We start from the raw sequence: 16,855 nt of genomic DNA on the forward strand, positions 1-16,855 counted from the left end.
AATTTTCCATCATCATGCATTTGATTACTTCGGTGGTTCCATTTTGTTACTTTGGATATCACTAGGGCATCACTTCATTATTCTGAAGACTCATAAATAAATACGGGAGAGGCTGAATCAGGCACTTGTCCTGGCTTTATTGTACCATGATGAGGTCATCTTAGTACTAGAATTATGAACTTGGGATTAAAAATATAAACACATAAGCAGATTTTTCATGCTCAATTTGTCTCATGTTCAGCTGGTCTCATGTTCAAACTTAAAAAAACCGCATTAGACTCCGAAAACATTCCTGAACCTGGGACATCCTGTCCTGGGGATCAACTCGTACAATTACTGCCCCAGACTAGCACCTACTTTGAAAATAAGTTCTGCTTCTGCTTAGTTGAAAATGGAGCTCGGAGACCACTATCTCAGCCTTACTGGTCCTCGCTGGTGCTGGGCTATGATTATTCCAGGCCTTTTTAGTTGGACAGAGCCAGGAACCATTTCTTCTTTAGAAAGAAACATCATTTAAGGTTTCTTACTGAAATTTAAGATTACTGGGTTCTAACAAGATTACCTAATTTCTAAGTTTTCTTACCCTGAAATATACTTTTAATAATGGTGAAAACATCAAGATAGTTTTTTGAAAACTACGAAACCATGAAACCATAAAACCATACTCAGTAGCCTGAGGGCTCTGTGTCCTTAGTGTAGGGGCCACTGACAACCCAGACTCAAAACACTGTGATTGAGTCACTTGAAATAATCACTGTTGTGCTACATGAAGTCCACAGACGTCCTCTTCCTCTTCAGGGAATCAGTTTCACTAGTTTTTGGTTTAACCTTCGATTGTTTTTTTGAAATGTTAAGTACGCACGTATGCACGCTTGTGTCCACAGGCCCTTTCTCACCCTCAAGGCAACAGCAGAAAATCCTCCTCCTTTCCAAGGGGCCATTCTGGAGAGGACCCGTGTTTCAGCACACGGAGGTCTTCCCTCGGTCGTTGACGCTTCGAGAGCTGCACGGCACCGCCCTGCACACCCCTGTTTACTCGGCGAGTCCCCATCGGTGAACGCTCGGTTGACTCCAGTCCGTTAAGAATAAGGCCCGCGGAAACAACGTGCGCTCAATACCGGCAAATTCAAAAACAGGAGTCATCGCTGTCCAGCTATCGACCCTCCTGCTTCTTGAATTTCCACTTCTGCAGCTGTAAGACAAGGCAGTTTTTAACATGACTTCTACATCTGAGTTAAATCAAACATTAATTTGAAAAGTATTTCCATAAATGTTAGCAGTAACTGAAAAATGGGTTTAAAACGGGTGAAAACACGTGCTCACTACCATATGGGTCATTTGTATTTAAGGAAGAAATTCCTATCTCGAGAGCCAGTGACAAACCAGAACGTATCCACAGAAAGACCAGGATGGTGAAATCTCCAGAAACGATCTCAGGTGACACAGCTGAATTCAATTAAATATTTATTGAACAAATGCAGAATAAATGAAGGGGGGGGGGGTGTTAGCCTGAAGACACACGAAACACCTCCAAACAGTCAGAGGCCATCGCACAAAAACCGAGAGACTCGTTCGGTATTTCTCCAAGAGGCGGAACTCGAAGCGAAGGACGGGTGCAAGCATCCGGTGGCTGCAGGGTGCTGGCGGCACAAAGCGGATCACTCGTCGTGAGAACGTCTTTGCCAGGACCACGCCTCTCGCCCTACGCTCCCCTTCCCGAGAAAGGACTACGACGGCTCGCGCTCCTGAAGGTCTCCGATAGTCGCGTTTTCACGGCGAGCCCTCCAGCGCGGGCAGCGGGTGTGCTGACACCCCCAGGAGCTCACGCTCTGCTGGCTGAGGACACGGCCTTTCCTCCTCCGCCACTCGTCAGCACTCGGGGTGTGGTCCTCGGGGCTGGGGAGAAGGGGAGCACGTCCTCTGACGGGGGGGGGGGGGGGGGCTCGGGACCCCCGGCCGCTCCTCAGCTCCCACGCGCGTCGCTGTTAAGTGTCAACCCTCGCTGCGGACGGGGCTGTGCCGCGTGCCGCGCAGGGACAAACGGCTGATAGGCGCCGTCCCACGGGAAGCCGGGCGGCCGGGTTTCAGGAGTCACCAGGAAATATAAACTGCGTAATACTGACGGGCTTCATCCAAATTGTCAAATGTTACAAAACAAGAATCGTTTCAACAACTATTCAGCATAATGTTTAAGGACAAAATATATAATATATACTTTATATATGTATTTTATCACATACTCCGCAAGGAATGCCGAGGTGCTAATCCAGCCAATAGGTTGAAAATAAAAATTTTACATTTCTCTATTTGTCAGTATACAGGATTCTGGAGGTGGATCTTGAACTCAGAATGACGCATCAGTTTTCGAGGAAAGCCACGTAGTCGGTCAGTCTGGCTAACTGCTGCTCGTTGGGGATGGGCGGGACTGGGGCGGGCTCTGCGCATGCGAAGGAGAAAGAGAGAGAGACAGACGGTCAGACACCCGAGGAACAGTGCCTTGGCCCCACCACCCACGGCTCCAACGGAGACTTTGTTAGTGATTTCGGACATTTTTGAAAAATAAGCCAAGAAGTCTCCAGTCTCAGGAGTGGTTCTCCTAAACTGGGAGTAAAGGCACGTGTGGCTTTGTTGAACTTCCCATGTTAACATGCAACATCTCTTTTCCTTTATAAAATTTTTTAACGTTTATTATTGAGAGACAGAGAGACACACAGTGTGAGCAGGGGAGGGGCAGAGAGCGGGGGAGACATAGAATCTGAAGCAGGCTCCAGGCTCCGAACTGTCAGCACAGAGCCCGACGTGGGGCTCAAACTCACAAACCGTGACATTATGACCTGAGCCGAAGTCGGTCGCCCAACTGACTGAGCCACCCAGGTGCCCCGCCACATCTCTCTTAAGAGAACACAGCTCTTCTTGGAAAGACACCCACCCATGTGACGCGAAATCTGGTGAATAATTACCAAGGGCTCACTGTGTGCCAGGCACTGCTCTAGAATATTCGGCTGTCAGTGAACAAAAAAAGCCCCACAAAGAACCCCATCGTCAAGGAGTTTAGTGCCAGCTTTTAAGTTAGCGCACGCCAGCCTAGGGATGACGTCCGAGTAAGCGCTCAGGAGGAGCCCTACCACGGCTTCCCTACGTGACATCAAGGAGGCGCTGTGGCTGGGTCAGGAGGTGCCACGGCCTCAACGTCAGCCACACAGGAGAACCCACCTGGTCTCGCTTGTAACCAGATACGTTATTATAAATAGCAACTGCAGAATTTAATCTCTTCCTTTACAAGGTTAGAGCTAAGAAAAACAGATACATATGACAAAAAGAAACAACGAAACACGTTTTAAGTGAGCATAAAAGATACATACCTGATAGGGGAATAAACCGGTTGAAGGAAACATCCAGGGCCCCTGCAACTAAAAGTAACAACTGAATTTACACAAGTTGTCGGCAAGAACTTTCACACAGAACACGTCATTTTTAATGCATGCGACGGCACTTACGGCCATTTAAGACTTCTCTAACAGAGTTAACAATTATGCTCTATTCGATCACCCACGTCTTTTTTATTATGGCGGTTTCTCCAGCATCCAGACCTGCTGGGACCATGTCTCACCACTTCCTGCACCTTCACGGGGCAGAACCTACCCAAATTTGAGTAATTCTTTACAGTCAGGTCAACAATGTCTAAACAACAGGAATTCAGAGCAGGTGGAAGGAACTTTGGGTTGAAGTAGAAGGCTGTATGGATGTGGGCATGAAGGCCGGCTCGAAAGACGTGGGAGAAAAGGCCAGTCCTGCTAAGCACAAGAGAGACCTCCAAGCAGGAATGAGCACGGCTCACTTCGGAAGAAGACCTCGGGACTGCAGCTCAGATGGGGACCGCGAGGCCAGGTCAAATAACTTAAGCCTTAGAAAGCCAAAGAGCTTAATTTCGTGAACACTGAAGCCACTGAAAGTCTTGTGTCCGAGAAGAGTTCACATGTCTACAGTACAAGGAGAAAATATTTCTTAAATATTTTTAAATATTTTTTTAAAAAAGCAACAGTTTTGATATTAAGGATAAACACAGAAGTAGCCCATCCTGGGTCGCTTGGTCAGTTAAGCGTTCGACTTCGGCTCAGGTCATGATCTCATAGTTCATGAGTTTGAGGCCCGTGTCGGGCTCTGTGCTGACGACTTGGAGCCTGGAGCCTGCTTCTGATTCTGTGTCCCCCCCTCTCTGCCCCTCCCCCACTTGTGCGCTCTCTCCCCCTCAAAAATAAACCTTAAAAAAAATTAAAAGAGAAAGAAAGAAATGGCCCCATAAATAAAAGGATGGGAGATTAACGTAGTGAAAATTAAGTTGTAATAAGGATTATAAAAAGCCCATACAAAATAGTCTTTTATACAAGAAATACACTTTCAAAAATTCAGGTAAAACGAGGTGTCTTTAAGATCCTTTCTGCCACAATCGGGGCGCCTGGGTGGCGCAGTCGGTTAAGCGTCCGACTTCAGCCAGGTCACGATCTCGCGGTCCGTGAGTTCGAGCCCCGCGTCAGGCTCTGGGCTGATGGCTCGGAGCCTGGAGCCTGTTTCCGATTCTGTGTCTCCCTCTCTCTCTGCCCCTCCCCCGTTCATGCTCTGTCTCTCTCTGTCCCAAAAATAAATAAAAAACGTTGAAAGAAAAATTAAAAAAAACAAAAAAAAAAAGATCCTTTCTGCCACAAGTGTCGGTCAGTCTGTATCTGTACTGATCCCGGGTCACTTCCACCTTGTCGGTCCAGAACTTTCCATCACATTACCCAAACCCAGTGCCGAAGACCCCGGCGCAGTTTCACGAGCTGCACCCACGGATGCGGAGCCCCACCTACCTGGCTTTTTGGGCATAACCATCCTTGTGGTGGAGTCGGCTTGCCATCCTTGTTCTAATATACCTAGAAACACGCATTTAACACACAGATGAAGAAATGACCACGAGACCCCTGCAATTTCACATCGAAGATCCACCCTCTGTCTGTGACGCTGCTCGTACGGAAGGTCTGACCAGTGCACTTTACCCCGTAATGTGTATTTCTGCTAGCAAAGTGTGGGAGGGCCAACGTTCTCCGGTCAGCTTATTTTTCAAATATTTCCAAACCTGTATCCAACCTCATTTTACTCCGTCAGACCGACACACCCTTAACAGATGTCCCATCTTCCGTAAAGTGTGTGTTCCCGCATGAACCTAGTCAGCGTGACTAAACGCAGACCTGAGGGGGACAGACAGGACGGCCTGCCATCCCTGCACCGATAACAAAGACGTTGCCAACGACGGAAACAACAGCTCACAGAGGGCACAGCTCACAGAGGTGCTGGCCAGAGGGCACCGCTCCACGGGGGTCACTGCAGGCAATCATCGCATCACTCTCCACAGGGGGACACAGAGCCGCCCTTAACTGACGCGGAAAATGAAGTCTGAATTCCACCGACGCGTCCCAGCCCAGACGGTTAGCAGGGGGCTGGAAGGAGGGTACCCGGACTCACACTCAGGCAGTCACTTAAGATCTGGGCTCTGGGGTACGTATGTTCTTTATTATGTGATGAGCTACGGATCAATTTCAAGAAGTCGAAACAAACGTTTGTGAGTAAGTAACAGTATGGTTTGCCACAACAGCTCTCATCAAGCTGCCTCCTATGTGACTCAAATTGTGGCAGGCTTTGGAAATTTAGGAACAAGCTGTGGACTCAACGGAGTTTCTGTTTGGGTCGGAGACTCAAAAATGTCAATCACGGGAAAACAATGCTACGGGCCGTGTACAACACTCTACAGCGATCCACCGAGGGGAGGAGCCGGTCTGGGGATGACCTGGGGAATGAAAATGCAAAAGCACGTCTGGGGGCCGGAAGGGAGGGGAGGTACCGGTGAGAGACAGCGAGGAGGGGTTTCCAAATGTGTGTTGGGAGGGCAATTAAAATTATTTTCGTAAAAAAATACATATATCAACATGTTGACTTTCAGAAGAAAAGAGACAATTTAAAGAAATTACGGAGTTTAAGCTCAGAATTACTAACATAATGCTACTCTCCCGGCATACTTAAGCAACTTTACTTTCTTACATCCCGTGAACGTTTCCCACCGCTCGAGAGAACCGATGTGATCTGAGCGGATGCGGGGCTGTGTCGGGCGCCTTCCTCCTCACCCTCGGACAGCGTCTTCCAGTAACTCTGTTCCCACCCGTCCCCTCCCCCCACCCCCCCACGCTCGGCGCACAGTGGCTGCGAGCTTCCCTTCCTGGGCATCAGCCTGGGAGGACACACCGCCAGTTCACAGGCCCACCGTTAACTCAGGTTTTGATCGAAACTCTTAGAACTAAAAGCAGAAAACATTCGGGGATCCAGCCCTGGGAACCAGGGTAAAAAGTGGCCACGGGGACATCCAAGAGGCCCCCAGCAAGAGCTAGAACGGCCACGTGCAAGGACAGCGCACCTCACCGACACCGCCAAATGCCCACTTCCGACAACGGCAACGTTCCCCTTCGCAGAGCTCTCGTTCTAAGGTGACACTAACTACCTCTGGCAAAAAGTGCTTTTAAAGTGAGCAGGAACACGAAATCTCATCCACACCCGGAAATCCAAAAAGCTCTGCGGACTAAAACGTTGTTTCTTTAACTCATCGGGTGGTGACAGCAGCCGCGTAAAATGGGTCCACACACAACCGCACGACCTCCCCTCACGGCCACGTGGACACTCACGCCGAGCCACTGCAGGGCTCCTGGGGGCGGGGCTGCAGGCCGCCTCCTGCCCGAGGCCCCGCTGTGGCTGTGGGACCCTGCGGGTTCCAGATCCCCTTCCCAGAGGACAAACACCACCTACATCTCAAAAGCACACCTGCCCTAGTAACTTACACTTTCGCTTTTGCTGAAAGTAACCAGCAAGCCCCATACCTTTCACGGCCTCTTCCACCGGGAGCCCCACAAAGGCTGCAAAGTCGTCGGCGATGATGGAGGTGTAGGCTTGAGAGACCAGGGCGAAGGCTCTTCTCCGTGTGGCATCTACGGCGGGGGTGGAGGGCGACACAACACATTGAACCAAGAGAACTGGCTTTTTTAGTAATTAAGTTACGTCACTGTCCTTGTCCAACTTTATCAGCAAGACTACGTCAACCCAAAGGTTTCTACGCTTATAGATCCACGTGCCTGGCGTGTAAGACGCGCTCAGGTATTGCCGAATAAACAAATCATCTTCTTGTGCTTCTTCTTAGACAGCAAATCTCTCTCAGAGGACAATAAAAATGACCCAGGAGGAAAAAGTTAATAAATAGAAGACCCAAACTCCAAGAAAACTTCATTTAAATATGTTTATGTACTCGGTATACAATTTTTTTGAACCTCTTTTAATCCCACTTAAAAATTTAAGACTGGAATGAATGGGGCAGAAATTATCTACTTCAGTAATTAGCTGTCCTTTCTTAGGAGGGTCTCTGTTACAGGATCACACCTAGGAATTTCAGACAAACCGTATAACTACAGCACTCTTCTGTTCAAAAGAAAACCACAGGCCCCAAACAGCCACGCCAACAAACCGGGACTTAATACCTGACGCGGCTTCAATCTCCACTAGAAATAATCCTAACCGGTAAGTCAGGGATTTTCTGATGGGCGAGGGAGAGTTAATCTGCCACAGGGACCCTCTCCATCCCTGCTCTACCCTTAAGGGAAGATGGCCTGATGGAAACAATCCTTTTTCTTTTGCTAACACCTTCCCTGCCCCAAGTTCCTTCCTACCATTGTGTACGGAGCCCTCCGAGTCCCCTCTACTTGCTAGATGGAATGTGGCCCGACACGGTCTGCTTAGAAATGCCAGTTAGGTCTGCAGGTTTTGCTCAGTTGAAGTTTTGTCCTTTGACACTTCCTAACTTTCAAGTCCGCTCTAAACTCTTGACTTAATTTGGGCTCAGATCCTAGGGTCCAGTCCTGAATGGCTGAGCCTAACAGGGGGGCCGCCAACAATTCCAGCGACACCCCTCCTGCCGCCCCCCTGGAGGTGACAGGTGGGGCCTCCCCAGGCTTCAATTCCCACATTCCATGTCTCAGAAATGAGGCAGAGAAGAGTGGACGGTTGGTTGCAGGTTAGGAGGTGCGGTCCGGCCAGCCTGGCTTCCACCCACGGCTGCCTCGGCGACGCAAGGGCTCCCCCACCTGGCGGTCAGCGTGCGGACAAATACTCTGCGTGTTACTGTCCACATTCAGCAGGCAGGGGCGTACGTTCCTCACGGCCCCACGACACAGCGACATCCTCTCCGTTCCTGAGACATCGCCCGACGACTGCACCAAGCTGCTCAGACACCCCTTCCACTTCGCCCCCCAGCTCCCAGACGAGCCTCACACCTCTCTCGTCTCGGCCTTTGGGTTCATGCTGTCACGTGGTTTCCGCTCGGACTCCTAGGTCTGTTTACAAACTCTGCCTGCAGCGCTCGGGTTCACGGCCATCTCTGCTCTTCTCTAAATGCACAGCACTGCTCACCCCACCCGTCCGCGCTCCCATCACCTCAATTATGCCCTAGCTCCCTACAGGAGGAGGGCTGCCGTTCTTCTCTTTCCACCCGCCCCCGGAGTGCCCACCCTCTCTAAGGGAGCGCTAAGTACACGCCTGTTGACTCTACCACCGGGACCCAGGCTTGGGCCCCGTTCTCTCGTACCTCTTAAAAACCGCCGACACCCAGCGCGCTCCTGCACCTCTCACTGAGCCTGACATCCTCTCCGCTCCCCTGAGCCCGTGCGTCCTCCTCCGCCGGCACCTTCAGCCCGCTCCGCTCCTTCCTTCAGGCTCTGCACCTGACCGCACGTCGGGCTTGAACCCGCGTCAGAGATGGGGGATCTTTCCCTACTGAAGCCCACAGGCACTCAATAAAAGAGAGCTGCCACAAGCAACAACAGAAAGGGAAATCCAAGTGTCCACCAGAAATTATACCCGCCTGGTAAACAGACAGACCATATTTTAAAAATATTAACTTCAGTTCAAGCCCCGGGGTCAGATGCTTAGAACTGAGCGGAGAAAGATGGGGAGGAGAACAAGAATGGTGTGGGAGAGAGCCGGAGAGGAGAGAAACTGAGGCAGGCCTGGCAAAGGGGAGGGCAGCACAGAGGGCGCGGGCTGGCAGAGGAAGCGAAAAGCCAGGCGGGGTCCCACAGGGCCGGTCAGAGGCCACACACCTCGGGCTGCTTTCACCCAGGGCCATTCCACTCGTCACCGTGCCACCCTTAAGACCTGGGCGGGCATTAGAACCACACGTGAGAAGGTGGAATATAAACGGAGCCAGCACCTAATGTCTGCGGCCGTTCAGCACGGGCGGAAGCCCTGGGGAGACGCTGACAGAGCGCCCATCCTGTCGTGTGGACGGCACCTACAAGTGTGCGTTATCTACCCCCACCCGCCAACAGCTAGCGCTGGACACGGAGAGAGGCTGGGCTAGCGGTCCCGCACTTTCTAATCCACCTCTGCCCTTCCATTCCGGGGGGCTGGACACCACGGCCCAGGGGACCCGCACGGCCTGCTCGCGGATGGGTCACGGGTCCGGTGAATGCGTGTCCTCTGCGCCCTCCTGGCCTCGCTCTGGCGGAGCCACAGCTCCTGGGGGCAGCCCCTTTCCTGCGGCTCCAGGAGTGTGGGTCCCTCACTCTCTCCCTCTGGGGCCCGTGGAGGAAGGGCCCACAGGGAGCCCCTGGGTGCTTCACCGGCCGCTGGTTGCCATTAAAAAACTAGAAGGCCAGCTCCTTCACTAGCCTGTCTTTAGTTAAATGCTTTTCAACCTTCTAAGACTGTGACTAACCCAGAACAGAAAAGGGAGAGATTGGAGAAAGTCACTGTTCCTAGAACAATCCAGAAAACAGAAAGTTTGTAACACATTAAAATGCAAAATATTAAATTTAGCAGTAATTCAAATCTGTGAAGAGACTTCCTTCACCAGGCTGCATTTTATGAAGGCAAATCCAGTACTGTTCGTGAACCTGGGGATTTGTAAAATTCTTAGGATAGGTCCAAAAATATTGCGGGTGAACACAAGACTGCTTATCCGTGTTAAGTAAGTATACTTAGGTGCTTATACATATTAATTCACTTACGACCCCCCAAGGCAAGTACTATTTACGATCCCGCTTTACAAATGAGAAAAATGAGGTACTGAGGGGTCACTCGAGTGACGGCACCGAGACCCGAACTCCAGAACTAGGGCTCCGGACTCCAACCCCCCCCCCCCCCCCCCCCCCCCCTACACAGCCTCGCAGGGGCCTGCCGGACGCCTTCAAGGCCTACTTAATGCAGTGGGCCGGGGGCAGAGGCGGCACCGGGAAGAAACACCGTACACCCACCGCAGGCACAGGGGGACGTCTGCCTGATGCGACAGGAGAGCCGAGCCCTGGTCCCGCCAAGGAACCCGCCGCAGACCGTGGGGACACGGCACGCGGCCTGGGCCCTCACACCGCGGCCCTAAGACTGAGCCACATACTCCGAGAAAGTCCACCGCCACACCGAGGCCTCCTCTGGACTCACACGAAGAAGCTGAGGCGGTTTCCCTGTGGGAGCATCCGAACCTGCCCCTGCTGTCCCCGGGCGACCTCGTACCGCACACCTCCCTCCCATCTGCGGGCCTGCGGTCCTGCTCACTTCCTTCATATTTAAAGGAAGCGCCTCCTGTGCTATCCCTGACCTTGTTCTGTTTTACGCCGATGCGGCTTCGCCTTTCCAAGAGAAATCAGGTCCGTCTCAGAAGCAACCTTCACCTCCTGCTCCCCTGAGAAGGTGCTATCCCTTGACAGAGGGATGAGCAGTTGGTTATTCAAAAACCCCTGCTCGCTGACTCCTCCAGAGAAGGAAGGCAGGGAGCGGAGGCAGGTGTTACCTACAGAAACCAGGTAACCGCGTTAAGAGATCGCTGTATGAATTTGTGAGAGTGAACCAGCAAGACTGGGACAGACGGTCAGGTGCCCGGGGTGGGAGAACAGACAGGCAGGGTCAAGTTGCATCGTAGGATCGGTGCCATGTCACACGGACTTGTAATCTTTCAAAGCAATGGAAAACCATTTGAGCATCTATGTACCGAACTGAATTACAAACCCAGAAGCTGAAGACAAACCCTACCAAAGGCTGAGGTCGACAACCTCCAAAGCATCGTCTCCACTTTCAAACACCTGGGGTCTAAGACCTTAACCACCCCACAGCTTGGGCTTCGTAGAGTCTTCTAAGATTTCATTTTAGTAGCAAAAATCTTCCTACTGACAAGAGCACTTTCAACTTAGAATTAAATTAAAGAGACAGTGAGTGAATCCCTTGGCCACCGATATAATTTCAAGCAAGACTAAACGAAGACACGTGGTTACCGCAAATCCTTCCAAAAGAATTTTGAAAGCTGCCCCACTCACCTAGCAGAAAGTAACTTTTTTTTTCTTTTTAAATTAGATCTATTTTTTAAAAAAAACCTGACTTACTTCAACATTACAGCACTTAGCGAACAGGCCTAATTTAATTTTTAAGCACAAAGAAACACTACCTCTAAGTGCTTCCATGATCGGCTGGACCGTCTCAGACCACTGGTGTGCGTTGATGGTCGAATAGATCCCAGGGAAATCTCTCTGCCAGATCCTTTGTCCTACCGACCAAATTCCCCCAAGTTCAGAGTTCGCCTGCAATAAATATTACTGCCTTTGAGAATATGCAGTCTGCAGATTTACCAGCAACGGTATCTTAAAACATAATTCAACATTTCTTTTAAGAGGTATAATGATTTCTTCAGCCCAACCACCGTCAACAAGGATTTTAAATGCTGTGGACAATAAGGTAAAATCTATCTGTGTGGTTTATACAAATTTTTATTATAACAGAAAATTAAAACCTGAAATAATCTAAAAATACTTCAGAACTAAGTCTGGTAAGTAATTTTCTTACACATCGTTTTCAAAAGCATATTGGTTACCTCATATATACACATACATAATATACATGATAGAGCATATTCATATATGTGTGCATGTAAAATATACATACGTATTTTTTGGATATAAGTATAACAAAATGGCTAAAAATAAAGACTGCCAATCTAAGATGCCATACACTGTAGCCTCTCCCAGGACAGAATTCTCACTAACATCACCGAAACTATGAGGGTCATTTATAATTACTTAATTACTTAAGTACCAATCTTAATAGAATGTCTGGAGAAGAAAAAGAGGGTAGAAACACTAAAATGAATTTCTGCTGAATATCAATAATGAATAAAAGAATTCGGGTGAATTCTTGGTCATATTCTGTGACTGTTTAAAAAACTCAATTCACATTTATGCTGGAAACAGTGAATCCCATGAAGTTAAAAATGTATTTCATTTCACTTTGGAAGAAACTTTTAAGAGGCGACTTCCTCTAATCTCCCATCGAAACTAAGAAATCTAAAATGCTAACTAGCAAAAGATTTCAATGCTGTGAAAATCATGTTTAGAATATTCTTGTCAACAACACCAATTTCAAAGAAATACCATCACGGGAAACTGCATAAATCAGTTACAAAAGGGAAAAAAAAAATCCAAACCAAACCTTTATCTAAAATGTCTCAGCTGTTTGCCAGGCAAAGTGACACTTATAAGAAGTGTCTCAATAAATGTGATCAGAAGCTAAGTACAGGTTTCTATACCATCCAAGGGAAATTAAAATTTCTGATTAGAGGACTCTGTAGATCTGTTCTTAAACTTTAATACCAGTTTAGTAACTACTCCTGTGAACCACACAGGAAAGAAAACAGAAACCTTAAAAACTTTAAAAGGTTGCCATTTAAACGAATGTTACCACATTCAAATAGCAGCATATACTAAAGAATACTTACCGATTTTATAGCAGGTGGTATCCTTTTCCAAAGATATCTTGCATTATTCCTAATTTACATCCCCCCAAGAAAGAACAAAAAGAATGATCTCAATAAATGTTCAATATTCTAGATCTCACTGCAAACACACAGAAATAGACTTAAAAGTACTCCGTATTAGATAGAATGAAACTGACTTTTATATAAATTTGTCCAGGGGAAGGAAGAGCAGCTTTCCAGGCAAAAAAAGAAATGAAATATTTTTACCAAAGTAACATTCTGCCATTTTCGGTGCATTTTTTATGAACGATCTGGGTCTCAAATTAAGGCAACGGGCACCAAACACATGAACACTTAAGTAGATAAGGTATACACACATAAAAATAAACAAGTATCTATACTTTCAAGGCTCTGGAACGTCCTGACAACGAACACGGTGCACGGTGCTCCCCACGAGCCCTCCTCTCACCAGTGGGCACAGAGCCACCAACACTTCGAGGTGGTTTTTAAGAGTGTGGAAACCTGAACCACAACACAGGTATGATGACAGGATTACAAAGCGAAACCGACAGTTACACAGTGTATGGGTCATAGAAATCTCAGGTGAGTTTTCTAAGAGATACGAAACCAGCTTTAATAGAATTTAAAACAACACTTAAATAGAAATCATCAACGGCTCGTAGCACCAGAAGGGACTCCTTCTGTATTCTATGCTTTCCGACTTTCCTTCGATAAACATGAATTAAGAATAAGGAAAAAAGGACACCTTTCAAGAAACCTCTTGGCTTTCTCAATCTTCCCTTTTGGTTTCTCTTGGTCTATGGGTGACGTGCAAAATGAAGTAAACAGAGATCTTAAGAAAGTTTTATTAAAGATGAAAAAGGACAACAGAATTAAAGGAATTTACAGACACTGTAGTTTCTCATAACAAATTAGAATGTTTTTTAGAGAATATATGTATTTTTTTTTAACTTTTTTTTTTTGAGAGAGAGAGAGAGAGAGCGAGCGAGCATGAGCCAGGGTGGGGCAGAGAGAGAGAGAGTGGGAGACACGGAATCGGAAGCAGGCTCCAGGCTCCGAGCTGTCAGCACCGAGCCCGATGCGGGGCTTGAACCTATGAGTCGTGAGATCATGGCCTGAGCTGAAGTCAGACACACAATCGACTGAGCCACCCAGGTGCTGAGAATATATGTACTTGTAAAACAAGTAAATTTTAAAACAACTTGGCCTAATCATTGTTTAAATCATGATTCGTTATATGAAATAAGTGTATTAAGTAATACAATTAAAGATAAAGCTCCTTGCGCATTATGTTTTAATGATGCTTCTTCAACGCAAGAATAATTTCTGTAAATCCTGGGGATGCGGCTGCTCTTAGCTTCAGGTAGAAGGTACTTACATGTCATTATGGAGCAGATATAAAGCCAAGAGTTGACCATACACTGGGGGTGTAGCAATTCCTCCAGGAGCCTAAAAGGCCAAAAATGGAAAACCTTATTTACACTTACACTTTTTTAAAAAAAGTATTTTATTAACAGTAACCTAAAAAGTAAGCCTATTTTTTGATACTTAGTACTACAGACGTAGAAAGAGCTTTAGAGAAGGTACGGAACACTAAAAACCACAGTGTTAGGTTTAGATCTGCCATCAGCTGTGATTTATCTCCTTCTGAGCCTCTGTGTTTGAAACGGGATCCCTTTCCCAGTTCTCAAATTCTTATATGGTGTTACTCTTAAAAGAAACAAACGTTTCCAATTCCAAGAGAACCCTAAAGCACTAGGATTCCACCACCCATTGTATCAAACACGCTGAACGGCTACGTGATGAGTGATAACAACAAAAAAAAATCACAGCTGAGCTACAAAGACATTCCTCTCTGCCTTCAAATTTAATGCATTCAGCAAACACATATTAAGTGTCTACTAGTGAGCTGCTGCTTCTGGCTGTTGTATCCTTTGGTTAGTTAACTTTTTATTCTAATGTGATACATGCTTTTTCAGTGCCGGGGGGCGGCGGGGGGGGGGAGCTCAATGAACTTTAACATCTGCATGACCGAACTTCCAACAATCCTACCGAAGGCAGAACAGTCAACTTAGGAGATAACGTTATGAGACTAAGGGCTTTCTGAGTTAATAAAACGTTACTTCTTCTTTGGTCTGTGTATGCTTGCACAAATGTCTTTAATGAAATCCACACTCCCTCGTCTCCCCCCACCCGGGGAGGAAAGATGCCTGGTCCTGTTCACACAAGAAGCATCCTGAAGGATGTCAGGAGCGAAGATGCACAGGGTTCACGGGCTCACTAGCTGAAGACGCACAACCACAAGCTCCGGGCGCGTTCGGGGAGACGGGGGCCCGTTCGGGGAGACGCAGCCTTCGGAGCAGGCCCCGGCGTCCCGAGCTCCCCAAGCGCGGCTCCCACGCCCGCCGCGAGCCCCGCGGGCCCCGTTACCCTGGAGACCGGCACCGCCCCGGGGCCGCGGAACACCCCGCGGCTTCTCCCAGCGCGACGCGACCGGCTACCTCGAGCTCCTGGTTCTCGCACTGATCCAGCAACTTTTTGAAACTAAAGGCACTGTCCGCCATCACCGCCACTGGCATCTTCCCGGCAGGTCCCGCCGCGGCACCTTCCCGAAAGCAGACCCCAGACAGTCCCTCGGGCCGTCGCGCCCGCGATGACGTACCGAGCCGCCGACGCCGCCGAGCGCCCAGGCGCAGGTGCGCCGTCGGTTCCGGCGCGTCGTCGGCCGCCGCTGCGGCGGGGCAGGCTCGCCGCCGCTCTGGCCGGCGCTCTCGCTGCTCTGGAGGACCGGCCCGGCCTCGCGCGAAGCCGCTGCCCGAGCGCGCGGCCAGACCGGGAAGGGAGGGGTGCGCGCAGGTTCGGGGACCGCTCGGCGTCCCCGCGGGGCGGCCTGACGCGCATGCGTCCTTCGAGGCGCCAGCCGCGCCTGGGGATTCCGGGCAGGAAGGCCGATCAGGCGGCCCCTCCGGGTGCGGGGGGTGCTCGGCTGCGGGGCTCTCGCCCCTCCTGCACCCCCAGACTCGCGTGCGCTGAAACCGGTCCGGTGTGGGCTTCTGCCCAGGACCCGGCGTGGCCGGGCCGCTCACCGGGCGTGGAGGTCTGGCCCCGGAGGTCCGGCCCCAGACCGCCGCCGCCGCCGCCTCGGGTGTCCTTCAGTGTCCCTCGCCAGCGGACGCGCTCGTGTGCAGTTTTCATTGGCCTACACGTCCTGGTGCCCTTCGCGAGACCACCTCGGAAGAGGCTCGCGTTGGTGTCCTGCCGTAAGGTTGTTTGCACAATTTGTGGGCCCAGAGCAAACTGAAAATGCAGGACCCTTGTTCAAAAAATGGGGTGGGGGGAGGGAAGTGCCATTTAGGGTAATACAAGGTAAAGCTTTTTCCTTTGCAGTGTATCTCACCTCTCCAGAGTGCTTTTTGCTATTTAACATAATTCGAAGTAAATAAAAGTTAAAAATATAAATTATTAGCATGAATCTTACCACCCATCTTTATATTGCGCGCTGCCGCTTTTAAATTCAGGTGTACATGGGGCGCCTGGGTGGCTCGGTGGGTTAAGCGTCGGACTTCCACTCAGGTCATGATCTCACGGTCCGTGAGTTCGAGCCCCGCATCGGGCTCTGTGCTGACAGCTCAGAGCGTGGAGCCTGTTTCCGATTCTGTGTTTCCCTCTCTCTCTGCCCCTCCCCTGTTCATGCTCTGTCTCTGTCTCAAAAATAAATAAACAACAACAAAAAAACTTTTAAATTCAGATGTACGTGCATTTAACCCCTGTGTGGCATGACAGAAATCGCACAATCCGTATTTCATAGCTCATACATTTTCAGCACATTTACGTGATCACACGCACGTAATACGAGTAAGAAAGAGCACAAGCGAGTTCCTTGGACATTCATGTCCCTTAGGGCACTGTTGCCTTTGTTATACGTTTGCAGAAAGTTCAGGTTCCAAGGGAAAATGTGGCCTCTCGGGGCTATCAGCATGCAGCTCACTCAAGTGTAGACACAGGGTGCTTACCTTGTGTTTCCACTTGGAG

The 16,855-nt window shown here is 49.3% G+C and overlaps 1 protein-coding gene across 2 annotated transcripts; it reads right to left on the minus strand.

Annotated features, from left to right (window-relative positions):
* Positions 1–1,447: 1,447 nt before the first annotated feature.
* Positions 1,448–15,500, minus strand: COPS8 (COP9 signalosome subunit 8). Of its 2 annotated transcripts, none has more exons than XM_049614618.1 (8): positions 15,325–15,500; positions 14,202–14,272; positions 12,824–12,872; positions 11,501–11,633; positions 6,900–7,007; positions 4,848–4,910; positions 3,363–3,410; positions 1,448–2,437 (listed from the first exon to the last, which is right to left on the minus strand). In XM_049614618.1, the coding sequence occupies exons 1-8, from the start codon at positions 15,400–15,402 to the stop codon at positions 2,358–2,360; spliced, it is 630 nt and encodes a 209-aa protein (XP_049470575.1). In that variant the 5' UTR covers positions 15,403–15,500; the 3' UTR covers positions 1,448–2,357. The 2 variants fall into 2 exon arrangements, with proteins under 2 accessions (XP_049470575.1, XP_049470576.1); XM_049614619.1 differs by lacking the exon at positions 15,325–15,500 and adding an exon at positions 15,088–15,296.
* Between the last annotated feature and the right edge of the window lie 1,355 nt (positions 15,501–16,855).

Source organism: Panthera uncia, assembly GCF_023721935.1.
Source record: "Panthera uncia isolate 11264 chromosome C1 unlocalized genomic scaffold, Puncia_PCG_1.0 HiC_scaffold_3, whole genome shotgun sequence".
In the NCBI taxonomy this organism is placed as follows: domain Eukaryota; kingdom Metazoa; phylum Chordata; class Mammalia; order Carnivora; family Felidae; genus Panthera; species Panthera uncia.

What these genes read in the sequence shown, in the direction of transcription:
- COPS8 (XM_049614618.1), bottom strand. Translation starts at nt 15,402, where the DNA reads ATGCCAGTGGCGGTGATGGCGGACAGTGCCTTTAGTTTCAAAAAGTTG. An exon ending in TATCTGCTCCATAATGACAT is followed by an intron (nt 12,873 to 14,201) that starts GTAAGTACCTTC and finishes GATGTAAATTAG; the next exon opens with GAATAATGCAAGATATCTTT. An exon ending in GGTTATGCCCAAAAAGCCAG is followed by an intron (nt 3,411 to 4,847) that starts GTAGGTGGGGCT and finishes TGTTACTTTTAG; the next exon opens with TTGCAGGGGCCCTGGATGTT.